The sequence below is a fragment of the Ptychodera flava genome, chromosome 16, assembly GCF_041260155.1.
Source record: "Ptychodera flava strain L36383 chromosome 16, AS_Pfla_20210202, whole genome shotgun sequence".
Lineage (NCBI taxonomy): Eukaryota > Metazoa > Hemichordata > Enteropneusta > Ptychoderidae > Ptychodera > Ptychodera flava.
In genome coordinates, this window is record NC_091943.1 from 15,002,606 (window position 1) to 15,030,038 (window position 27,433).

General features: G+C 37.6%; 1 protein-coding gene across 2 annotated transcripts in view; it reads left to right on the forward strand.

The window, feature by feature from the left end:
* The first annotated feature begins 2,756 nt into the window (after window positions 1-2,756).
* LOC139114103 (uncharacterized) overlaps window positions 2,757-27,433 on the forward strand; it is a 112,875-nt gene continuing 88,198 nt past the window's right edge. For both annotated transcript variants that reach the window (XM_070675625.1, XM_070675627.1), the window contains exons 1-7: window positions 2,757-2,843; window positions 5,738-5,830; window positions 9,089-9,401; window positions 19,318-19,385; window positions 19,834-20,310; window positions 22,727-22,849; window positions 23,860-24,157. In XM_070675625.1, coding sequence (XP_070531726.1) covers window positions 5,764-5,830; window positions 9,089-9,401; window positions 19,318-19,385; window positions 19,834-20,310; window positions 22,727-22,849; window positions 23,860-24,157 — 1,346 coding nt within the window. In that variant the 5' untranslated portion in view covers window positions 2,757-2,843; window positions 5,738-5,763. The remainder of the gene's footprint in view (window positions 2,844-5,737; window positions 5,831-9,088; window positions 9,402-19,317; window positions 19,386-19,833; window positions 20,311-22,726; window positions 22,850-23,859; window positions 24,158-27,433) is intronic.

Here is a 27,433-nt window from a genome sequence, read left to right on the forward strand (position 1 = left end):
CTGTAATACCAACTCATTCAGATGTATTTACTGTATAAAATCGAATTAAAACATACCCGGGGAAAGATATGCTGACTCTCACTTTGTTCAAAGCTTTTCTGCACTATCGCTTGTGAGGGTTAATTTTGAAAGTCTTGGGAAAAATTTTCCACCGTCTTAAGGTTTTTAAAAACCGAAAACTCTACTTTTCACATAGAGTTAACACATGGACGGTGGCAATTTTTAAATTCACATGTGGTAATTTGTTTCTCTAGTATCAAACTTTGCACGTCACGACCGTACCCTTGATGTTTGTTCTTGATTTTGTAAGAGAATGAGTATAAGATGACGCCAAACAGAGAAAACTTCCATGAAATAATATAATTAACACATGAACAGTCTTTTTATATTTTTCTTTTCTGGTTGGTAGATCAGAATTATTGCCAAAATTGCATGATTTTTGTCGCGATTTGTGTTTTATTTACTCGGATTGCTTACATTGAATAAGTAAAGCGGCCCGTGAACCTGGAGATATGCAAATGATTTACAGGTATACTTTCATTCATAAATCCGATCAGGTTGAAATTTTGATAAGCCGAATGGTATCTCCACCAACCAGACATACGAATTCGGTCACGTGGACGTGTCAGTCATTGTCTCGCGCTGTCATAACGCCAAGGCAAGGCGGGCAAAGCTTCCGCAGCGCTAGCGAAGGATAGCAAATGTATCAGCGCTAAATCTTTCAAAAATATTTAAAAATCGTTAAAGTTAAAAACTCTCAATTTTGTCTTTCTTAATAAATTATCAAACCCGATGATACAGAGTACGGCGTGCCAAAAGTTTCAAAAAATATTTATCATTACAGTGTAAAAATAAATTATCTTTCTCGATTTAAATAAAAATTCGGTGAAATTACAGAAGGAAATAAAGAAACAAACAAACAAACAAATAAATTAATAAATGAGAATTATTATTCAAAAAAGGACGAAAATAACATTTAGTGCTTAACTGTTAAATATTCTTTTAAGAGTAATAATCGAGAAAATAAACAGTTTGTATCGACTTGGAAAAATATCACACAGCCATACTTATTGACGTACTTACATGTACAATAGTTCGTTTAAAAATGAAATGAGTTCTGTTTTTACAGAAAAGTAAATCATCTTGAAAAAAAATAAAAATCATTAAAAAACAAAAAACCTTTCAGTCTATTACCACTTGGACAGACAGACTCGGGAAAAAGTATGGACAAAAATATGAAATTGTGAAACTTCATCTGGTTTGACTGTCAAAAAGAGAGAAAATCAGAATTGAAAAGTAGCTTACAAAAGTGGGCATCGTCTACTTACAAAAAACAAACAAAACGCACGCGCACGCGGACGTAAAAGAAAGAAGAGGCCCGTGCGTTGGAAAGGACAATGAAAAGGACACTCCTCAGAAAATACCAAACATGCAAAATAAATTAATTCAAAACATCAAGGTTCACGTACGTGGTATTCTTCAATTCGATGAATCCCTTACAGCATAATGCAAGGGGATTCGATCATCATACTCAGGTGTTAGGAAATAAATTTGGAGTATTTCAGCGATATCCTTAGATGTTTTGATAACGTGCGTTAATTTTTTCCCATCATTTGAAATGTCTGCGTTGCCCAGAGATGGAATCCACATATGGCGTTTTGATCTCTTAGGGGCAAAAGCACGAAATGCTATCTTTAGATTTTAATTTTAATTTTCTTAATTTTCAACTTATTTTTCATTTTTATCAAGGTATCGCTAATGGTGGGAGGAGAATAAATAAGTTGTGAAAAAACAAGGCTTACAGACGAATCCTAAAATGTCTACCTCATCATCTTTTACTTTGAACGTGTTTCATGATCGGCACCTACTTGATATGTGAGAAGATATAGAAACTCAACACTATAGTCACTAAATACGTACTTGAAGCCCTTTGACGGAACAAATGAGAGAGAGAGAGAGAGAGAGAGAGAGAGAGAGAGAGAGAGAGAGAGAGAGAGAGAGAGAGAGAGAGAGAGAGAGAGAGAGAGACAGACAGACAGACAGACAGACAGACAGACAGAGTGAGGGAAAACGGCACTGGTTACATCTGGTCTCCTAATTAACGGTAGCTCAAATATTGGCTATCGGCTGAAGTCGCAATTCAAAGCCGCGGCTTACCCTTTCTGATAACATGGCTAATGTAAGAAATTTATATTCGAAAATAAATGCTATTGGAAGTGACTCTTGTAGTACAATACACAGCTTAATGATCATACCCCACTTCGATGAAACTATAATAGAAGTGGCTTTGCTTTTCAACAAAGTGGAAGCCGGAAGCACTAAACCTTTCTCGCCCTCTTTTCTGTGTTTTAAGCTTTATCTGTCCCCTCTCGCTTTTTCTCTTCCGAAACACGCCATTTTTATTGAGATTTATATCAAGATGTACTGTTACACTGTAAATTACTGAAAAAGGCATCGTCTAAAACATTGTTCGCTCTTCGTTGCTCTAAAAATGTTTTTGCAGTGGCGCCTTTATATTGTACGCAAATATCAAAAAATCAAAAATGCCTTTGGCAACTGTTTCCTTTTGTAACTGGTTTCTATATGACCATAATAGGAAAAACCCGCCCACATAACTCGTCGCAACTCCCTCACAGATTAGATTTCACTTGTTAAGCTGTATGAAGTCCTTTGCCACGTGACACTTACACAGAGTAAAGTCGACTTGGCAATTTATGAATATTAATAAAGTTAGATAAGCAATATCGATTAAATATTGTAAATGTGACGGTATTTGTTAGAGCTCTACGGACTGTTGACAGCGGCTGATCTCCATCTGTCCCTTTTCTGCCGGCAGTAAAAAGGTGAGGTTAAGTTGTTTTGTATGTGCACTGACTAAAATAATTTACAATTGTTCTGACAGCTCATACACGGTTAACTGTGGCATAGTGCACCGCTTCATAAAACACAAAATAGCCTTACTTATTACGAATTTGATTATTCGAACCGGTGTCTTCTACACACTCAAAGAAATGAACGCCGAAGTAGTTGAAATTTTGATGAAAGACTTCATGAAACCCGAGTAAGGTGTTATCAAAGCACCATGGCCCGGGCTCTTCTTCTGTCTTCATTTTCGGTAAAAGGTTTGTAACAGATATTCCTCGACCCTATCTACACAACATCTGTTCGCCTTGCATCATTCGATCCTTAAATTGTAGCCATGTTTCAGTAACACGTCTCGAGTCTCATTAATTGATGACTACAGTATTTGCAACGATACAGCGGAAAAAAACACAGAATAGATGCCCAAGCCTCGTCAATAAACATGATCTAAAAGGGGCAGGTTTTTACAAATAATAGCAAATGAATTTACTTGATATCAATGTCAATGAAAAACAAAGGACAATGTCAACAAAAACTAATGCGAGAACCAGGGATTGAAAAGTGCCCTTTAAAAGAAAAAAATCCCTACCAATCACAGAATCCTGGCCGTCACAATCTCAGAAGGCGGGAAATCTGTTTTGGAAAGATAATATTGGTAATTGATTACCGCGCTTATTCTCAAAGCGACAAGTTTTGGGGCCAAAACATAAGTACTGAATCTCTTTCTCAAATAATAATTTCAATACTAAATTGTGCAACTCTTAATTAAGTGTCAGTATTGCAACTGATAATTAGCCTAGGTGTTAAGAGGGTTTGAGGCATAGGGCAATGTAGTCGAATATTGCTCTTGGAAGGAAAAATAACCACATGCAGTAAATTATAAATATATCGCAATATACCCGTTAAGTTGGAATCCATTCAATACCGCAAAATGTGAATTGATCTACCACAATGTAAATGGACCTAAAAAGCGGTTACTGAGAAGAGATTGCACCGCTAAAATCGATGAATGAAATGAGAAAAACATTAAAGTACAACTAAAAAATGCTCAAAATCTTCTTTTTTGTGAAGCGGCGAGGCGTAAAGTCAAGTCAGCTATGAATAATGTCAGTAAACTAATATCAACAATTAATATTTTGTGGCCGATGGTTTACACAAACTTTATCTGAGCTGCTACAAGTCGAGTGTATATGTGTATCTCGGGTACACCTTCAAAATGTTGTCTTTTAACGTGCATTTATCAACGTTAAATATCAGAATAGATAATTTTAAGGTAACTGTCATTGGAATGAAGCGATAATGGTATGGTGAATACTGTAATATTGAAAATCAGAGTTTATTCTTTGCACCGTATCCGAAATCCTATATTTCAATGCAAGTTATCATTTCAAGTGTTATACAGAAATCCACAGAAAAGAAGCACGGAGTAATTAAATTTCACACATCAGCACCCTTCCTGCTTTCGATCGCACATCGTTTCTTTTCATGTCCTTACCGATGAACATTGAACAGGGAGGCAAAGTTGTCGGCTCGGGGCTAATTGATGCATTCAAACAGTTTGCCGCCGATCGAGTCAGTCTTTCATGGTTGCATGAGCTGTCAAGGTGTTACAGAATCAAGAGGGCGTTAAGGAGAATATGCACCGGGTCTTCTAATGAGTCGTTTGAAATGTGATATGGATCACTAAAGCCATTCAAAAGCATACCGGATGAGACTTGAGAAACGACACATCGATATTGTCAATTAATATGGATGTACAAGTATATTGTGAAAATTTATGGTTGCGACAAGGGTTTTCGGCTTGTTTGGTGCGTTCGTTTCCTTTTACGAACAGCAAGCTTTTCATATTAAAAAAAAAACAATTACATTGTAGAAAGTACAACTATGTGCACTTTATGTTTCTTTAATTCTTACACGAAACATTTTTTGAAATTCAAATTCTGAATGCCTTTCACCTTTTTAGATTTCTCGGTCTTTTGTACTTTTCTGCATGTCAATTTTAAAGTAGCAATACTGGAATTTTTCTACAAACATATCAGGATTTTTTGTTCCGTCATCTATGCACAATTTTCAAAGAGTACATGCTCTTTAATCCACTATTTAATCGAATTTTAGTCAGTTTCCACAGTTTAATGCCGTCTTATTGCTGTTGCATGAGCATTGCAGTTCTCGGGTTTTACTCCGATATCATAGAGAATGGAAACGATACTTAGCGTGGAAGCTCTGTAAACGCCCCTCCAACAATGTTTGCATTACCAGTCCCATGAGAGTAAAAATGGGAAAAGCGGAGAATAATAAACAAACTACTCAAGAATGCTCTGCCAAGGCATCAATTCTTGAAAGAAAGCTACAATGTCCTCGTTCTGAAAATCCAATTCATAGTCTCATAGCCAGTGTCTAAAAAAAACATGACGATTCATTATGACTTAGCAAATAGCATCGAAAAATAAATGCTGCATCTCGAGAAAGAAGTAGTGAAACATTATGACATTTCACGGTTTATATGATACCTCTATGTGGTACGTGAGCAAGCTTGAAGTCAAACGTAGTTTTTATGACCAGTTCTGTGGTTACGAAAAACGTGTTTCATTGGAGGGTGTAATGACCTAAACGACACAATAATGTTACTCGAATAGAGCTATTGTATCACTCACTTTTGGTGACGGACAACTCGGCAACTAAGAGCTAACGTCATAATTTTCAATAACACTATTCAGCTTTTGGCAGAGACTATCCTGGTCATCGTGTGTCGAGAAGTCGAACTCACAGTGGTAAGAAATAAAAAGTGTCATTTTCACATACGATGAAGCGACCCTTTCATTTTATGTTCACATGGTTGCAAAACTGACAATTTTCTCAATTCTTTTGTGTGTAGGCTTCAGGAATAAATGGTTTTCCAAGATGCTGAAACTTCGCTTACTGGCTTTCGGTATCATCATAATACTTTCTGCGCCACCAGACGTTAAAGGTAGGAACTCTTTCGGTAGACAAATATCCGTTTTCTCACATTCGTAGCCGCTGAGAGGATGGGATCGACGATGTGGGAAAGATCGATCCCACCAGTCTCAGAAATCGTCCTACACTCTGCAGTATATATTACACGAGCTCTGATTGGATTGTCATAATAATAAAATAAAGGCAGAGATGCGGCTACGTAGTAATACGGCGACAACAGGTGGACGGTGTGGAACTTGACCAGGGTTATTGACTGTGGTGCCGTGCGGGAACGGCCTACCTTGGCCAACCCCAGGCCTCCGTGAGAGATGGGGCTCTGCGTAATACAGATCTCCAGTGAATTCCATATAATCACGAAAGTAACCTAACGTTATACATTTACAGTTCTTTGTCGACTCAATCGTCTTAGAAAGTACAATAAATATAACTTTGAGCTACAGACTCTTGAAAAGAAACAATGTACAAGTTATCAGTTTGCCCACATAACACTATTGTGTAAGATCCAAGCCGTGAAAGTATGAAAAGCACCCTACCAGCGTCTTTCTATTGTCCAACTTTGTACACAAGGGCATCTATGAATAATCATAAGAATTCATACTACACGGGTTCCTTAACGGCGCCACAATTTAATTAGAACAAAGAATTGTGAAAATGCATCTTCGCGCCAATTTTGAAAGACATGCGGGACATAATCTCACGCCCATGCGATTTTTAAGAAGGTAAATTTAAAGCAAATGAGAAAATTATAGAAATATGACAGGGTGATAAACAGCCTTTTGTTCCACGCGCATAAAATTATACACTGGCACGACGAGTAACACACGGACCGGAACTACAGAGTAAGCAGGTCAGAGTACAGTGGCAGACGACAGCGTTGTCACGATTTTGGATAATGTTGTACGTCGTTGGTGACAGATTCACAAAAAGACGGCCGAATGTTGCGAATAACTGGTGAACATAGGTCATATTTAACATATAGCCAACGTTTTGTCGGACATCTCGTCCGTAACAGTAGTTGAAGTATCGGCAACGGAACTCGCCAAGAAGTTCGCGTAAGTGACATGGAATACTAGATGGCCACGAAGTAGGATAGTCGCTGATACAATTAATTATATTACCATGCCCTGCCCAGTCGCATTTTGATTGGTCAAGCTGAACCACATGACTGACCACAAATACACAATAATGGTTTGTTTACATGCCCGTAAATATGAATAATAAGATTTACAACTCAAAGTATCGTAATTTGACAGCTCAAACGTAAATCACAATCAATCACAAAATAAATTGGAGCACTTGTAGGTCAAGTTGAGATACTTTTTTCAGAAAACATCTCCGGATTTGCCAATTTTTTACAGCGCGCGTGATAGTGCGTCGCGTATTGCTCAGTTTCTGGGGGCCAGTAGTCGTTCGCTCCGGAAATTTTCGCAAATTTTGACGGTTTTCTTGGATTCGCTGATAATATAATGGAAATAACAGACTCCGCTCTGACCATTAACGTTTATTTATGGGCGCGGGCTCGAGGAAAGCCAAATTAACGGGCTCGGCAAGCCTCGCCCGTTAATTTTTGGCTTTCCTCTCGCCCTTGCCCACAAATAAACGTTAATGGTCAGCGCGTAGCCCGTTATTTCTATGATATTCAATGTTTCTAGTGTGCATTTAATTCATTTTGTGGTCATGTGAGAAAAAGAATCTCAGACACAAAGGACCTGGGATTAGATTGCTCACACTCGTTGGGGATATTTTGTCTCACACTCGGCTCGTGTGAGACAAACTATTATAATGTCAAAATATTTCAAAATATTTTGAAAGAAACATATTACTCAAGATTTACGGATTTCAAAAATTCAAAACGGCCGTCATCCCTGAGTTAACACTACAGAGAAAAATGGAATTTTTCATTTTCAAAAAACTAAGACGGTAGAAGTTTTTCTTACAAAAAAGACCTCAAAAAAGAGCCACCACATGTGGTAGGCCCGAAAGAATTGGAAAGATTTTGCGAGTCTAAATGTCTGTCCCCGAGGCGCATTCTACCTTAAACAACCAAACAAGATTTTCACATATATCGCTATATGATATGTCTGTACCTCATTTATGTAGCCACAGACATGCACCTGAGTAAACAGTCAGAATTATTTTGTTGGAAAATTGCAATGGAAGCTTCTGTCATGATTCGTGTTCACTTGAAAAAATAACTATCTATCTACGAACATTATGTTTTATTTACGCTATATCCTTATTTTGTTACGCTATATCCTTATTTTGTGATATAATTCGCCAGAACAAAATGTTTGACTATAAAAAACAGACAAGGCCAGTGCCCTTGATGTCCAATCATCCAACAAAGGGAGTATACTCGGAAAAAAGGTGTGAAGGATACTTTTCTATGACCTTTTCCCTTTAGATGAAATAGTCGTTGAAAAAATGATTGTGCTGTTACATGACCACGAGACGGGTACCTGCCACAGCTTTTCAATAGAGTCTCTCACCAAACTAGTCCCCGAAAAAAATAGCGAGATTCTCCATTCCCTCAGGGCAGGCCCTTGCAGAGCTCATGGGTAAAAAAGATGCAGCTGTAACCCATGGCGTAAATTGAAAATCTAGGTTTGTTTTGTTTCTTTTCGTTTAGGAGTGTGCGTGTTCAGAGAATTCGAACACTAAATGATCGGTTATAGAACACAAAATAAGAGTTCAGATCTTTATTCTATATTTGTATTTACTAGAGAACATAAGTTACTGTTTATTATATCGGAGCACAACACTACACCCCTTTAAACGCTGTCCTTACTTACAGGATCATGGCACACCAGTAATCTGTCCACTAGTAATGACTGACTTAATTTTATAAATTACCCACTCCCCGTCCCTGCTCTTCCCAGAACTATAAACACGATTGGAACTAATTTGGGATAATTGGACGTTTATATTTTTCCAATTTCTCAAAAGTGTTTGGCGCCATATATAGCTGAATGTTGCAATATTACAAATTACTCATAAAAACAAGTGTGTAACTTAAAAAAAAGCAGATGAGCTTACAATTGTACGTTAAAACAACGTTACTTCACCATCAAATATCCCAAATCAGTTCCAATCGTGTTTATATCTTCATATGTGAACTGTGAACATAATGTATAAATAACTAAGTACAGTTTTCAAATGGTTAAGATAAGTGTGATGGACATTAAAGGGATTGACACTGACTATAGACAATAGTGTCTATTCTTTAATAAATTCTTGACACAAAGGAAACTTTTGCATTTGTTTCCGGAAGGCTCTGAAACACCGTCGAACAGCCATCTGGACCATGACTACTACTTCATCGCAGATCCACGCGATTGGGATACTGCAGCCAAATACTGTGTTGGCATGAATGGTAAATTAGCAGAGATACCCAACCAAGAGGTACAGGATTACCTGGAAGGTATGATTAAAGCCTTTGACTGGAGGAGTGACTTCTACTTTGACCTCAGAGCAATCCAATTTCGAACTGCACACCAGGAGTACTATTCATACATCGGTAGCACCAACTACACTAATTGGTTTCAAGAGCCAGACTATCTCGCAAACGAGTGCGTTCTATTGTCGTAAGTACAGCTAATAGACTACTGAGTGTTATTTTCTGTTTGCATGTCTATCCAGTCATGGACCAAATCTATCAAGCAATCAATTTGTCTGTCATCCAGGCCGTATGTAACTTTATGTATCGTATGTTTTCGCCATCTGGCAAAAAGCCACCTGTGCTCAAAGCAAGTATGTCTGCCGGTTTGTTTGCTGGTCTGTTGCCTGGCAAATTTTGTTTTAAATGGTAGCACTACGAAAATGCGTACGGATGATGATGAACTTAAACATGACATTTATCAGTCTCTTCTCGTTTTTCCATATTTCAACAAGATATGTGTTGTTTATATGGAAAGCCGTTGGGGAGCCCTCGGCGAAAACTCTTTCCAAATTGAAAATGCAAAGGCAGAAAACAAAAAAGTTTTCAGTCGAAATGTACCAAAAAAATACGACCACCCGGCTACAACGTAACTTTTAGCGGCACAGTCAACTTCAAATGCGAGGACAACAACTCAAAACACATTTTGTTTGCGACCACAAAATATCATTCGGCATGGAAAGCCGTTGAGGACCCCTCGGCGAGATTTCTTTCCCCAAAGAAAATGCATAAGTAGAAAACAAACACGTTTTCAGTCGAAATATACAAAAAAAATACCACCCGGCTACAACATAACTTTTAGCGGCGCCAACAACTTGAAATGCGACAACAACTATTTTTTCGACCACAAAGTATCAGTCAGCGTCAACATTGCTATTGACACTATGCAATTTGACCTTGGATGAAAACCGGTCGCAGCGGTAGTGAGATGTCGAATCATAACGATAGCGACGAATGCCTAACTGCGAGTGCAGAAAAAACAAAAGCTATTGCGGACGCGAAATCTCTAGCTGCTCATAACAAACATACAGACGCAGAAACTTCATGCTAACGTTTCCGCACTGTACTGAACTGTCATCATGAAATCTTATCCTCTCTTGCGGCCGCAAAATCACAACTCGCTCATTATCCAAATGTGGACGCTGGCAATGTGTAGCCGGTGCGGAAACTCTGTATGCTCATGTTGAGGTGTGACAAAACTTACAGCTTACATGCGTTGAGGAAATAACTACAGGCTGGGACAAAGTATACTCTGGTCGCGTCCAATATGATGCGGCTAACAGTATGATTCAGTGCGACAACATTGTCAACTGCTCGAGTACGCGCTGTTCCGGTACACAACAAACTATATGCGGAAAATACCGTAAGCAAGGAACATATTCGGTGCGACAAAACTGTATGCTTGCCAGTGATCGTTGTGCGGAAAAAAGTAATATGCAAACGACGAGCATGTGCAGTGCGGGAAAAAAAGTTCTTGCTTGTGCGACAAAACGGTATGCTGATCAGGACTTTATGCGGAAAAAACTAAGATGCAAATGATGCAAATGTATCCTTCTTGCCTTCAATCTCCTATGTATATTGAAAGACATACCATGCAGGTCCATTATCTCATGTTCATTAATTTTTGTGAGCATGTTTTCGCTTGGATCATCTTATTGTGTTAGCAAAGGTTTTGACTCGTGAGCTCCTCTGAAGTACTTAATTTGGAAAAGCTTTTTGTATACTGTCACAGGTTTCAATTTTGCCACAGTTGTCATGGAAAGAGAGACTCTGACCAATCACAGATTTTAAGCGGGTGGCCGCTTTTTAAAAACAGCGCCCTAACATGGTATTTTGAATAACAAGGAACGCCCCTTTTACCGTATATGAGCATATTTAGAGTACGGGTGCCTGTATTCTTTAAACGGGAATATACAGGACCATGGGCTTATAATGGGATCTAAATGATGACGCAGATCATTTGCATATACTGGACGGATTTTTTTAATGATCGTGAAACAATAGTATATCAGGGGACGGTAAACAGTATCTATTACACACTAGTGGGATTTGAGCATACAATTGTCACCTGTCGAAAGAATGGTAATAGCCAACATGGGATTGTCTTCACAAGAACTATGTAGCGAGGGCCCGTGGTCTGAATTAACGAAAACAGACTCATGTCTAGCACTCGCTGTTGCATGTGTTGGCAACTAAACCAAAGTCAAAATAGACAGATTCCCAATTTGAAATGATTTTCTCGGGCACTCATGACTCAATCGATGAGACGATCACAGCCCGACAATTATCTGTCTACGGCAGCATAGGTATAACAGTTTACGCGTACTTTCGCTGAAATGGCTACGTCATTTCATCATTTGTTGAAGCTGAAGAAAGTGCACCTACCGAAAAAGGATAAGTTGGTAGGGAACCTTTTTGGCAACGACCAAATAAACGCAATCCCTTGGGCGTCCCCATATATCGGACACCACAAAAAAGACCTTATCAGGACCACACTATGCCAAAACGGTCTTTTTTTTCACGACTATCACACAGTCCATGATGAAGAAAAAACCGTATGTCGTTTCGCTCATTCACTGCCAGTGGATACATTTCTGTTTGTTTGTGTTTTGTGTGGGTAATATTAACGTTCCAAAAGAGTATTATGAGTTTTCAAAGTAGAACGTTATGGCTTTTCTGGTCAAATTCCACAGTTGTTTAAATCTTATTATAACACGCTACATGCTCATTCTGTGTCGCGATTGGCCAGAATACGTCACATGACGAGAAAATAGATACGTCTAGTCCCTTCCAGATCGACAAAAGTGACGTCAGAGGGTATTTTTTGAAAAGCTATTTCCCTAGGGAAATAGTTCTGACCAAATTTGGAAACGTACCCGGTCACGTGACCGCAGTGTCGTCTGCAGCTTTGCAACAATGGCGGGTGACTAGAACATGATGTGCGTCCGGGATAGGTGACGACACATTCTCTAAAACAGATTGTCCAACATTTTCCAACATTCCAACAGCGTAGGAACTTGAACAGCTCATCGATGGAAAAGATTAAAGAGCAACTAAGGATTTCGCTAGGTATGCTTAGAATATTGTTGAAAGAAAGTGGTACCACGTACAACTGAAACCGCTGTGGAAACATCGCCCGGTAAAATTGTCACAATGGACTGTTGCGGTACAAATTATCAAAACACATTAAAAACTATATAACAATACAACATGAGCATGTGGTATGTTATAAAACACCTATAGCCTGGTCTTTATTCGGGCTATAGCGCCCGTCTATTACCCCTCGAGGCCGTGTGTTACCAGAAACACATCGCTATACCCCTCGGCCTACGGCCTCGGGGAATAGCGGATGTGTTTCTGGTAACACACGGCCCCTCGGGGTAATAGACGGGCGCTATAGCCCTCATGACCAGGCATTAGGTGTTTATTATATTAAGCGTCAACGAAGAGTAGTTATTGACAATCGCTTTTCTGAGTGGGGCCTACTATCATCTGGTAAACCCAGGGGCCACTGCTTCGTCAACCGTTGATCAATATTTATGTATCAATTGTTTACCATGTAATTGTTTACTATATTCTCAATGTATCTTCAATGCTGACGATGCGAAAATTTTCGGACATATTAAAGCTATTTCAGACTGTTTAAAACGTCAAGAAAACTTTAAAGGGATACAGTCGTCGGAACTGCGCTCAAAGGTCGTAAGCTTATGGGTCCCGTGCGACCAATGTAAACACTGTATCCAAGGCACCATGGTGATTGATGAAAGTTAAAACATGTCTGTCACAATCTACATCGGATTAGGCCAAACATAATAACTTGTGCTGTTCCGATAACATGGTGTTCAAAATAAGGGTAGGTATGTCGACGGAAAGATTTTTTTTTTCAAAATATTTTTTATGTTTAATTTAAATACTCATTTTTCAGGGGTTCAAACTCTGTAACTGTTAACAGTTCCTTCATCAGATTGGATTACTGGTTGACGTGTATGTTTGTTTGAATGCCATAGAAACTGAACTGTCTAAATAATAATTCTTTGACAGCATATTGTACTGTTAGAGCACAGTCCGATTTCAGCCCCTGCTTGTCTTCGGTAGTGCATGGTTACGTCCATGGGTGGTGCAAACTGCCGGTCGCCCGCCATTAGAACTTGAAATGCATCAACGGTTTTCTCTGCTCTCGTAATTCCTCAACTTTCGCAATCGCTCAAAATGAAAGTGAATCACGGTCACTGAGTGAATGTATTTCACGTTTAAGTTCATTGTAGCGTCGCCAACTTGGAGTGCTTGATTTCAAACCACGGCCAAGCCGCAATACTGACAAACTGAACTCGAGTGGAGTGTTTTTTACATTGAGAAAAACCTCGGTCGTTTTCCTCAAAAATTTGTTCAAAAGTCTGTTTCCGATTTACAGAAGACAACAACGATCTTTCGTTGCCGTGATCACATTTGCAAACGCACGGGTTAATACAGTATACTTTGTGCGTATCGCTGGCCGTCATATTGTTTGTAACGTATGTGCAACGATGAATGACGCCATAGATTTCGCGCTAGTTCTCGCGTAATTTTCTCTTTTTCTTGCGTGCGTGATTTTGCGGGTTTTTTTATTTCTTTTTTTTTCAATTCCGCGTCTACATAGCTCTAAAACGTCTAGGGTCGGCGGGAAGAAACAGGGTAGGTCGGGTTATCGGAACAGCACAATAATTTTTTGTTTAGCTTAATTTAACCCTTTCACCACCATGGTTTGTCCCAAATCCATTGTTTTCTATGGTAAAGTTGGACCTGTATACAGGGAACTGGGGGTGAAAGGGTTAAAAGTAACGCAGCTATGATGAGTAGGATCATCTAGATATCGTGGTCGAAATACATTGTTCGTAAACAAGAAACTTGCACCGTCGAGTACATAGTACAGAGAGCTTCATATTTGTCAGCATGATATCAAATGTTAGTTATGAAACACAGATATTTTACGAATTTACATTGACCATTTCCAGAACCATTCTCGAGACAGCTCCTTACAAGGGTGGTATAAAGAGATTTGAACCTTAGTAAAGTTTTGATAGTTTTGTTTATAAAACCTAGTAAGTTTCTTGTTTACAAACAATGTAGTTCGTGCACGATATCTAGATGCACCTCATCACCATAGCTGCAACATTTAAATTATACGATGTAGATTACGACAGACATGTTTTAACTTTCATCAATTACCATCCTACCTTGAATACAATGATTACATTGGTCGGATGGGTCCCATACAACTTTGAGCGCAGTTCCGACGACTGCGTCCTTGTAATATACCGACCTTGGAGCAACTTCACTCCTACCTTTATTTGCTTATTTAATGAACTTTTCGAATTAGGGAAATATATCTGAACTGACTCGACCAGACTCGACGAAACCTGTTATGTATATTAAAGATATTATGATTATATGATTTAAAATTATTGAAAAGTCATTAAGCATTTTTACTTAAGCCAATTTCTGATGTGCACATCCACTGAACTTTCTTAATTAGGGTTATATATCTAGATTGGCTTGACCAAAGTCGACGAAACTTGCTCTGTACATCGAAGGAACTATAATGACCAAAAGTCGGTTTAGATTTGTTAGAATATCTAATTTTAATTTGCATATTCAAGGAACTTTTCTTATTTGAGAAATTATCTAGATTGGCTTAATCAAAGTTGACTAAACGTGCAATATACATGGAGATACTACGATAAAATATTACTGAAGTTATTTACCCTTTTTACTTTAGCTAATAGCTTGTTTGCATATTTAACGAACTTTCTTAATTAGGGATATATCTCTGGATTGACTTGACCAAAGTTGACGAAAATGTACAACCTGGTATTCACTTTGGTTGAGCTTAGCCTGTACATTAATCACAAATTTGCTTTTTTCATAATAAGACCATTTCTCATGAGCCAAAATGATGATTCTAGGCACATACTTTGATTTTACTATAAAAGTGACTGTGTTGAGTGTTTTTTTTTTGAATTTTATTTCTTCGCCTTTGCACTCTCTCCCTAATACGTTCCGATCGGCCACGGTGTCAACTCAAATCTCAATTTGATTTCTTATGGTCAGTCAAATGAAAACGGAATGTCAATCGGTTATTCACATACGTATACGAGGCCATGCCTGACAGTCACATGGCCGACACAGATATAAGACTTTATTTTTAAGAACGAATATCAACGTCAGTCCAGCTGGCCACGCACAACACTCATTGCAGGCTTAATGATTGGTATTGTTCTTATGAGAAAAGTGTGTTCAAGTGGTTAATTTGTGTTTATGTAGCCCAGTTTCGTTCTCTGTGATGCATTTTCATATTCGATAGTTATGAAACACTTAGATTGTACATTGCATACTGATGATATGCTTCCAACAGCTTACTATCGCATCGCTGAATAGCTATAGATCTGCATGAGTATGAAGGTCAAGAAACTTTGTTGGTTCATTGAATCATAGACAGTTGCACAAAACCCATAAATTTCACAAATTTCATGGTTGTTGCAGGTTCATAAATCAAGTATATTGTTTAAACGATGGTATGGAGTTCGGTAGAGCTAACTGAGATATTTACCCAGTGTCTCTCTTTTTAAATGTGTACACAACAGTACGCATGCAACATTCTTCAGATAGATATTACAATTGAGAGTGGGGATTTCATTCTGTGTATAGTGTAACTTTATGAGTGGATATTGTGACTGGGTGGTCAAAACATATTCAGACAGTCTTGAAATAGTGTCGCTATACATCCTTTACCTTTAAAGATCTACAAAATTAATGGCATTTATACCAATCTATAATTCACACATCATCTTAAGAAACTGTTGATATCATCAGAAGTTTGGTACTGACTTAAAGAGAGGTTGAAGTGGTGTCTGATCAACATTGCATGGAGCCAGAAAAATCGAACTATAGTGATTTCTTCAAATTCAAAAATAGTTATCATGGTTAATAACTGATTAACCACTAACTATTCAAGCTGTAAGTCCTTCTTGCAGCTAAAACGTTCAGTGACTCGACCATAGAACATTCCACAGGCTAACCAATAAGCCTTTATAGAGAAGCCTTTAAATTGAGTCTTTCGTGTTTGTGTTAACATCATGGCATTATGTGTCAAAATGTCTGTACTTCTTACACACACACACACACACACACCTACACACACACACACACACACACACACACACCTACACACACACACCTACACACCTACACACACACACCTACACACACACACACACACACACACACACACACACACACACACACACACACAAACATATATATATATATATATATATATATATATATATATATATATATATATATATATATATATGCATGTATATATAAAGTATTCAGAAAAGTGCTATTTTCTTCGAATACGAGAGTTCCTCCGACATAGGAGCTGATCAAAGTAAATCATCTAAAAACGAGCAATAAACAATAGAAAACAATACAGCTATCTGGTTAACACAAGTTTGTATCCTTACCAGAATCACAGAGTACCTAGACAGAGTGGCAACACTTGCATGCCTTTTGTTCCATGGTCGTCTCGGTAGACTATTGGCTTTTCATATTAAAATGAGCTTAAAAGGTGTTAAACTTTTTGGAGGCTTGGTTTGTGGTTGATAATTACACGAGATAATGCGAAACATACGACGAGATGGCATCGTACTGCCAGTCGCGTAGCAACCATAGTTACTTTGTGAGCTCTCAGGCCAGAAACACTGCTTCACGCCAATCAAAACATAACACGCCAGCAGTTTCATAAACATGTCCTTTCTTGACGGACGTGTAAAAGACGGTATGACTGACCGTAAACCATTGAGTAAAAGCAGACAGTATCGATAAAAGACTTTCCAATTTGGTTCAAACACACTCATTATATATTCATAAATATATAAGAGGAATTTTTAAAACGGTAAAACCACTTTCCTGAAGCTCAAACACTCCCGTTTCTGCCAGCACATCAATTCCGATCAGCACCACACGACAACAACAACACAAACTTTGTCGAACATACTTTCGCTTAACAATTGGTGAAAATCCGAAAATTACCGAAGGGTGCATGGTCGGCACTCTTCGGAAAAGCGAGCCAAGAGCTTCGTGAGGCGAGGATTGCTTACGTAACCGCTTCACGCCTTGAACAATAGCTGTTGCCACTCTGTCTATGGTACTCTGTGCCAGAATTTGAGACCCACTTTACCCGATACTGAGACCCACAAATTTCTATAGGGCCTCCATGTAATGTACTTTGGACTTGTATTTCGTCAGTGTGTAATTAGATCTAGCAAAGATCAAAAGTTAGTTGTGACACAGAGTTTCCCTCATTTCAACTATATTCAGATTATTTGATTCAAATGTCTCTGGCTGTCTTTGTTATTCAAACTTCAAATTCCAGTTCTTTGTTTGGTTTGTGTAAGAAGTATGAGTGGACAGCATGGAAATTTGAAAGGCAATATTTATTCTCATGTTTGCACTAATAGAAAGGTTCCAAACGCTTTTTGAGAAGGCTTGATCTATCTGCATTGATGTTGCACAGCTTTTCAGCCGCACATGGATTACATCTTCTATGAAGCATTTGAATTTGCAGCTCCATTTGATAGGATTTATTCCCACAGTTCGTGGAGGGAATAAAATGCCATACCATCATGTACACCACGGTACAGTAGTATGATTCAAGTAGGAACGAATTTAGAAAAAGAACACATCGTTATTACTCATAGCTCCAGCCAATCATAACCCAGCATAAACATTCCAAATGACAACATAACGATGTTTATCTCGCACAAGCGCGACTCGGCGTCAGGCCCTGTTTCAAATAATGTGTGCTATCATGCTAAAGAGGAAAATACTTGTGGACTCGGAATTAAGGTAAAATAACGCGACGAATGGTGTTGCTGATCAGAAACTAGTAGATAGAAAGTAAAAATTAGCTGTAGCTAGCCAGAAACCGACGTAAAAGCACATCAAATGTCCGCACATTTTACCATTGTTCCGCAACATTTCCCTCTTCTGTTATTTGTTTGTCGACCTAGAACTCAAAACCGCTCGACATAAACTTCTCAAACTTACAAGGCTAATATGTATATGTGGGTACTCGAAACATGAACTGGCGGCCATATTGGATTTTTCCAAAACCTAAAAATGGCTTCTCGTGATGACCAAGGGGTCTGCTCGATTTGAGCTGTGGTGTAAAGCAAGCTTGTCGTCTGCTCTCTAAAATTTGCTAATAAAATTGTGATCGGTCACGTGATCTTGGCTGACATATGGGGATTTTGCTAAAATTCCGATTTAATCTTTAAAAATCTTCTCCAGAACCAACATATCATTTGAACTGGAATTTTATTCGTACCATTCTTAGTGTGAGTACATTTAAATTTGCCAAAGACGTTTGGATCTCTCATGTGGTTTGGCGACCGTATTTGTTTTTGCAAAAAATTCAAATTGAATCTTCAATAATCTTCTTCTCCAGAACGATCATTCGACTAAAAATTTTACTCGTATCATTCTTAGTATAAGTACATTCAAGTTGGTTTTTATTGGTTTTTGTGAAAAACGTATAATTACTATAATATTATTCATAAATCTTCTCCAGAACCAACACACTATTTGAACTGAAGTCGCACCCATGTCATCAATAATGTGTGTACTTGTAAGTTTGTGAGGTGCATTTGGATCAGTCACATGGTTTAGCGGCCATATTAATTGCAAAAACACCTATGATAAGCTTGGCATACGGTTCAAAATTCTTCTTCTTGAAAGCCATGCACCATTTTAACTGAATTTTTACAAATATCATCCATAAGAGGTTTACTTTCTAGTTTGCAACATACCTTTCGATCGGCCAAGTGGTTAGGTGACCTTGTCGGTTTTCGCAAAAGGCCAACAATAACCATGGGATGACATTCAGAATTCTTCTTCACAAGAACCAAAAACATTTTAGCTCAAATACGTATCATCAATGCAGGTACTGTCAACCATGGCAACCGCTCGGGCCCCACCAACGCTACTTGCAACCTTAATTTTATCTTTGTTTCTCTTGCTAGAGGAAGCAATGGATACCAATGGGTCGTGATAGAATGTGCTGTACCAGTTAATTTTATTTGCCAAGTGGGTAAGTTAATGTGTCTTAAAGTTATAAAGGTGCATATAGGTATGCAATAACTGCTGTATTTGTATCTTAATGAAGTCCATCATAAATGTCTGCAGAGAAATTCGTTTTGTCTGTATGGTGTAAACTTGTATCTGGAAAACTCTCAAAAATTCAGTACGGCAATCATACGTTTCCTCACTGTTACATTGACTTTAGCAAAATTTTGGATAATATAAACAATGAGATAAATTTGACAGAGAGACTTATGATATGTTTTCTCATGGAATGATAATGATTGCTACTACCATTTGCTGTTAATGGTTTTTTCTGGTTCAACTTAGGTTTGTAAAGAATAAATATCTCTCGTACATTGTAATGTTTTACCTTGAAATGATATGGTGATTGGTCCCAGGGGCAGTTTCGATGTCATGTTTGCTGAATTCTAGGTGATTGTGTGTACCTGTTTCAGAAAAATGTCCCAGAACGCATGGAAACAAGGTCATCGATAGGCTGGTCACCGAAATTCCAAACTTTGTTGCCGTCAACATCGCGAAGAAGTTCGCATGCGATAGTATGATAGTTGGAGTCAACTTCAGAGCCAGGAGCATGGGCACTGTTTATTTAGGTATATGGAGGCCAACAGTGATGAGTGATGGGAAAACAACTGTATACAACTTGATACACACCATAGAAATACCGTCGCTGTCAGCAGATGGGGAAACGACTTTAGAACTAAACCAGCATGAATGGGTGCATGTTCAGCAAGATGACGCGATAGGCCACTGGTCTGAAATCGCTGGACTTGTATGGGACATAGACCCAAGCGAATCATCTGATTACTTCATCCAGCCGAACATAGCTTTGACCCAGACTTTTCAGATACAAGAACATGCAGCAAGTCTGAATATTCAGAAAAGAGCCTATTCTTTTAATGTCAGACTGCACGGTAAGGTTCTTCTAATATCTATCTATCTATCTATCTATCTATCTATCTATCTATCTATCTATCTATATATATATATATATACTATATATATAATATATATATATATATATATATATATATAATAACACGATATAATAACATGCAACATTCTGTGCTACGAACCATTGCACACGATGAGATAATTTGTTGGTATAGTGTTGACTAGCTCGGAATATTGATGTCAAAGGATGCTTTTATAGTTTATTTCTCTGGATAATTAGTTCCAAAAATACCGATCTTGATCATGCTCGGAGTAATGTCTGCGGTTTTGAATCGAAGGTAGATGTTCAGAATGACATTAGTGACATTACATTAGCCACTGATAAAATGAGCAAGATTCTGAATTTAAACAAAAGGGCCTTCAGACAAGAGGGCCTTCAGACAGCCACAGAAATTACCATGAACAAATTGGCCGATATTTATGTAATTGTGCACTGTATTTGCAACACATTTGACCAAAATGAGCAAAGGACTGTCCGTAAAAGATACGAACATGAACAATTTCGTGAGAAAAACATTAGTAGGCGCTGCTGTTGCATATTGTCCTCGTACTATATTTGCACGCACTCGAATTTGATCCAACCTCGTCTTGCATATGACTGCGGGTGGACCGATAGACCTATGCAGGAACAGATAGGCGTGTATAAATAAAAATCCGTCCCGAGCTGAGTGCGTAACAACTTATAAATGATCTGATCCTTCGATACATTTCTCAGATGTTTGTCTAGTGCAAGAAGAACGATACATGTTATTGAGAATCAACCTTATGAAATTACTGTTTCCGGATACAAAAGCATGGCAACGTCTGGTGCAATTGATCAGATAATGACTCAGAATGGTGCATGTTTAAAAGACTGTGCCTAATTTAATTGACTTTGCTGCAAATATTTTTAATGTTTGAACTTTGGTCTTGAAGACCAATATTTCAAATTCTCGGCAAGAGTACACCGTTTGCTTTGGGATTATAAGCATGATACGCTGTTTAACTGACCTTCGACAATAAATGTTTAGTTGTTGTACCACATTTTCAAGATAATCTGCATTTTTAATTAAAATGAAACTTTATATAAGTCGCTTAACCATCTGTGCTAAGAGATTATCTTCACAGAAAAGAGATATTATAATTCTGTATCAGCATAAATTGTACATTGAAATCTATGAACAAGGTCAGAGTCTTCACTGGATTACTTCTTAAAATCCTGTTTGGCCAAAAATAGTTTTTTATTTTACAACGAAGTATGTTTCTGAGGACTTGTTTATCTTTCGAGTATTTGCACATGTAATGAAATTTCACTGAAAGCTAAAAATATGCTATTCTTAATATTCCTCAGTTTTGTAAGGTAGGCTACTTTATTAGTGTCTTAAAGCATAATGACAAGGAGGTCAACATAGCACACCTTCCGACACACTTGCCAATGGGAATAACAGAGAAAGCGACAGCTTAGCGCCTATTTTCAGTATCAAATTTTACTGTTAATTAATTTTAAAGCCCCCACTCAATTATCAGATTTATCTAATATAAATATTATGTACTTGATAAAATATTCATTGGAAAATAAAAGAATGACAAACTGTTAATGAGCTATTGACACATTTGCTAATGTGAGAACCTGGGATTGAGAAGGGCGCCTCTAAATTCCTGATATTGCAAAGAAATGTGCCTTCGCTCATGTTGGCATCAGTGTACATGGACAAAACACCAAAAAGGGTGACATTGTCCTCCGTGGAAGCGACTTCAGGAATAAGAAAGTGAGTACAAGAAGCAAGCATATCGTTAATTCGATGCAAAAGTACAGGACAAGAGTTACAGTGGTTCCGCCTTGCTTATCAACAATAGGCGGACAGAGGAACAATTTTTTCCTCTACAAATTGTAATATTTATACTTGCAGAGGCATAGAAATCCATTACTGCATTAGGAAACCATTCCCTTTTCAAATATTTGGCAAGTAAATTCAAATTTTAAAGGTAATTTTAATTTCCCGCAATTTGTAAAAGTTGGTAAAATTACAAAGGAAACAAAACATACATTATGTCACAGTTTAAAACATTCACCCCTGTGCATTACATTGGACTACTCAGTGCAGTTCATGTAAAGCTTTCAGTGCAGACATGCACATTATCCATGGTGTTTGGTTTTCCGCAGGGGGTGCAATTTAATGTTTTGGGCAAACGCTTAATCAGAGTGTAATCTTGATTTTGTTTAAAAATTGTATACAGTCCAAGAGATTAGTCAATAATAAGTGTATATACACACCTAAATTAGTACATTCTCACAGACTTAAAAGGTACAGCCAGTAGGGCTTTAAGTTTATTGATTGTAATGGTATCAAATCACAGGTCAAATGAAGTTACCAGTTTATTATGATTTTCTTCCAGAAAACCCTTGCCAAGTGATCGACCCTTGTCAAAACGGTGGTACCTGCATGAATAACTTCCTGATGAACAACAAAACCTTGTGCCTATGCCCACAGGACTGGTCGGGTGTACACTGCGAAACAAGTAAGCATTCGACCTCACATTATTTTGTGTAAGGTCGTTAAACTTTGGCTTGGAAAGCATGTAGTGATTTTTGCAAAAAATACCTGTCGTGTGTTTTCAGGCACACATCGGCCATGCACAGTTTAAAGCAAAGCGGAAACAGCAGATGTGTCTATAACACAATACAGAAAAACGAACAGTACATGGAATATGAACTGTTGATTAAAGTTTTGTCCCATATATATATATATATATATATATATAATATATATATATATATATATATATATATATATATATATATATATATATTCAGGTACACATCGGCCATACACAGTATAAGCAAAGCGGAAACAGCAGATGTGGCTATAACATAATACAGAAAAAAGAACAGTACATGGAAAATGAAATGTTGATTAACGTTTTGTACCAATCAGCTCTTTTATATATATATATATATATATATATATATATATATATATATATATATATATATATATATATATATATATATATATATATATATATATATATATATATATATTGTCACTGAGTTGTGACCTTGTCTCGCGCTCTACGCGGTCGTCAGACAACTGAGGTATCCTTGCTCCCGGCATATACATATAATGTTCGTTGGCACTCAGGTGACGAAGGTGTTGTTATGTAATTGACAGTTCCATTTTCTAGGTGGGGTCGTAGGTGTAGTTCATCAGGTAAAATTTGTTTTCATGGATTTAAAGACAACTTCTCACCTTTTGTTGAGTAGGGAGACACAGGTTGCATCGTTTTGTTTCGTTGGTGTATGCTGTTCACCTGGTGACAATAGACCACCTGATGTTGAATGTCGGTCCTTTTTTGCCCCATTCCCATTCCTTAACTTTCGTTATACTATTTCAAAGCTGCTTAGGTCGAAGCACAATGGATGATGATGATGATGATGATGATGATGATGATGATGATGATGAAAAGTTATGGTAACAGGCAAACTTCTGTCGCCATATTTTCGAATTGTGATTTATTTTTCAAAACAGATCTTGGGAAGTTGCCAATTGAATTCTACGTTGATAGACTACCATGGTCAATGGCTTCCAAGTTTTGTGAGGACTTGGGTGGTTCCCTTGCTAAAATTCAGGACCAAGAGACGCAGGACTACATCAACAAACGCATCGAAATTTACGAGAATGAACACAAGTTTTGGTTCGGTGCAAATGATTTATCCCAAGAAAGGCGGTGGGTTTGGTCGGATGGCGACGATCTCGGCTACTCTAACTGGTACTCAAATCCCAACGTTAACGTCAACGGAACTCAGAATGATTGCGCAATGTTAAGGTAATGGGATGTTGTTATTAGCATCAGACCATTTGCATGTCCTCACTCTTTTGTGATTCGCTGTTATAAATCACGAATATAAAAACAGTCAGCAAGACAGAAATACAAGCACAAAGATACACTCATAGAAACACACACACATATATGTTTACAGACATAAAGACAGATATACCCTTCTCATAGTCGGATCAAAAGCGTAGTAATCGTCCTTAAAGACTTTAGATTAACTACACAGGGTTATAGGAAAATGGTTTAACCCTAATATTGATAAGCGACAGGTCTATTGATACTTGAGTTGTATCTGTCTAATGATGGCAAAGGTGAATAAAACGTCGGTCGCAAATATTATTATATAATTTTTACTTTAAGTAAGTTTTCATTTACAGTGCACTCTTTTAATTGTGCATCACGCACTTTAATTTCTCAGAGGACATATGTACGTGTGTACAACAATTTTCATTCCTCAATTAAATGTATACTTTACATATGTGCATGCATACAAATGTCTAATTAAGCAATAAACCACCCCAAGGGACGGTATACTACGATATTTGGACCAGTTTTCGACATACACCCGCGAGCGACAGATTGACCACTTCAAGTCAAGTCAATACTTATGGCCACCGGCCAAAATGTACAAAGACATAAGTAATGTCGTACATTGGTGACTGGGAAATAGTAACTGACATTGCCTCTCCGCTAGGCGACTGATGCCGTATGTTGTGGGTTCGAACCCGATTGAAAACTAGACGTATTACAATAACACCAGATCATGAAAGCTAATTGCAAAACAGACGACAAGTATACGTGAAATTTACATTACTCATATAGTCGTCTATACGCTTCATTGCAAAAAATGTATATCTACTAAGTTGTCTTAGAGTTTTAAAATTATCTGCTGACATCAACAAAGTAAACTTAAACAGGTGTGTTGTAATAATAGCGTGATATAAACTTTGCCCTCAGGTCTTGATACTTTGGACATACAAGTAAAAAATGGAATTCATCTTCCACTTGGTTCATGGAACTCAAATCACATGTTCTGTCTAAACGTGGAGTTTTGTTCCATCGTCCTGTTTCTATTTTAAGAGAATGTGCTGAGGTTCTGAATTTGCAGAGAGCTAATCTGAACACAGGTTTTTCAAGGTGTAACAATTATGGTTCTAGACAAAGTTCCTTCTTGAATGTGGAGTGAGGATACAATCGACTGGTTTCTCTTAAATGTTCTGACCATTGCTGTGTCTCCATATCTATATATCGTTGCTTAAATAATTTTAAAAATCTTGCTTTATCGCCAACACCCTGGTTTTCCCATACCTCTGCAAAACCAATGTTTTGTAGTAGTAACCTGACATTTTTTACCCAAAAGTTATAACGCTGTACATCTATGTTACTTATTTGGAATTCATAACATTTGAAAGCTATTCTATTTTTATCCATTCTTAACAATCTCAGCCAATATTTGATGATTTTACAATACCTGTATACATCATGAAACTCGACCTAGTTCACTCTTCATTGCATTTGTTGATGTATTTCTGTATAATTTCATAACAGAACGCAACACTTTGTTATGGACTTTTTCAATATCTGGGGCTTGATGAAAATCCCAGATTTCCAACAATAATGTAAAATGGGAAGTATTTTGGTATCAAAAAGCTTAAGAGCAATATTAACTGGAAGAGTACCAAATTTACACAAAGAACTTGATAAACAAAAAAGCGCTCTACTAGCTTGCCCACTAAGCGCTTTTTGGGCTTGGAACCAAAGACCTGTCCAAGCAAAAACTACACCTAGATGACTGTAAAAAGCTAAGAAGTAACTGATATCCTGTGCCCATTATAAAACCATTTTTCGTAGTTTTTCAAAAACCCTCCCCTTCTGAAGACAATAATTTTAGTTTTATCAGTATTCACCGAGAGCTTCCAATTACAACAATATTCATAAAGCTGATTGAGAAGATGTTGTAATCCCATTCTGGAGGAACTGACAAGAGTTAAGTCATCGGCGAACAACAATACCACAAAACATTTTACCCATTATGGACAACAATGTTATTCCTCTATAGATATTTGCACAATTTCTATCACCTTTCTTGTATATCGGAGTAATAACTTCTTCTACCCATGCTGCTGGAAAATTGCCTTTCTCCAAGACGGCGTTAAAAGCTTACAAATCATTTCTTTCACAGAAAGTGGAGATTCTCTAAAAATACCTACACTTACACCATCTTGTCCTGGTGATTTACCACACTTTAACTTCCTGATTGCTTGTTCTGCTTCTTCAAGTGCAATTGGTGCATCAAGACTTCCAATCCTTCTGTATCGACACTGAAGTCTAAGCCACCTCGTTCAAAACCATCAACAAAATCTTTAACTTCATTGTAAAAATTAGAAAAATTATTATTTTCCATACCAGGGGTGTTTAAGAGAGAGGAAAAATAATTGAACCACTCATCCTTGTGAATACTAGCAGAAGGTGATGGTGCTTTACCTTTTACAAGCGACCAGAAATGCTTTGAATTTGTTTCTTTGGAGGCTGACAGCAATTTATCTAAATTACTCTTGTTGAATTTTTTCTTCTTATGGCTGACAATTTCTCTTTACTCATTCTCAAATTTCTTCAACTCTTTTAAATTGTCAACAGATCTGTTGTTCCTATAATGATTTAATTTTGAATTTACAATACGTGTAAACATTTTACAATCACTATCATACCATGAATTGTTGACAATGCTGTATTCCCACGTGCTCTTCTACCATACCTACACGTAACCTTCATATCATCATCAGCAGATTTAATCATTGATAACAAACAGTTTGCTGCTGGTTCAATATTGGTGTGATTAATGAACGAGTTAAACTCTTCTTGATGTCATGCTTGAACAGAATCCCAATACTCCAAAACATTGATCTCTTATTAACATTCCAGCACATTTAACAATACTACAATCAAAGTTATTGATACGATCATCAATACCTAAATCTGATGAAGCAAGCTCAGTGGTTTTTTTACTGCAGAGTACACGACGTCGTAAATATCAAAACATAACGGTTGGTGGTCAGATTCAATCCTGTTACCTATATGAAAACTACAAATAGTTGAAAAATTACATGACTCTGTAAGCAAATAGTCAACGACACTGTAACCAGAATCGTCAACGAAAGTGAAATTCCCGCTACCTGCATCTTTAACAACCTACCATTACAATTCTGAGTTCTGTATTTTTACAAAACTGAAGAAGACTTCTGCCCGCGTTATTGAAAACTCTATCAC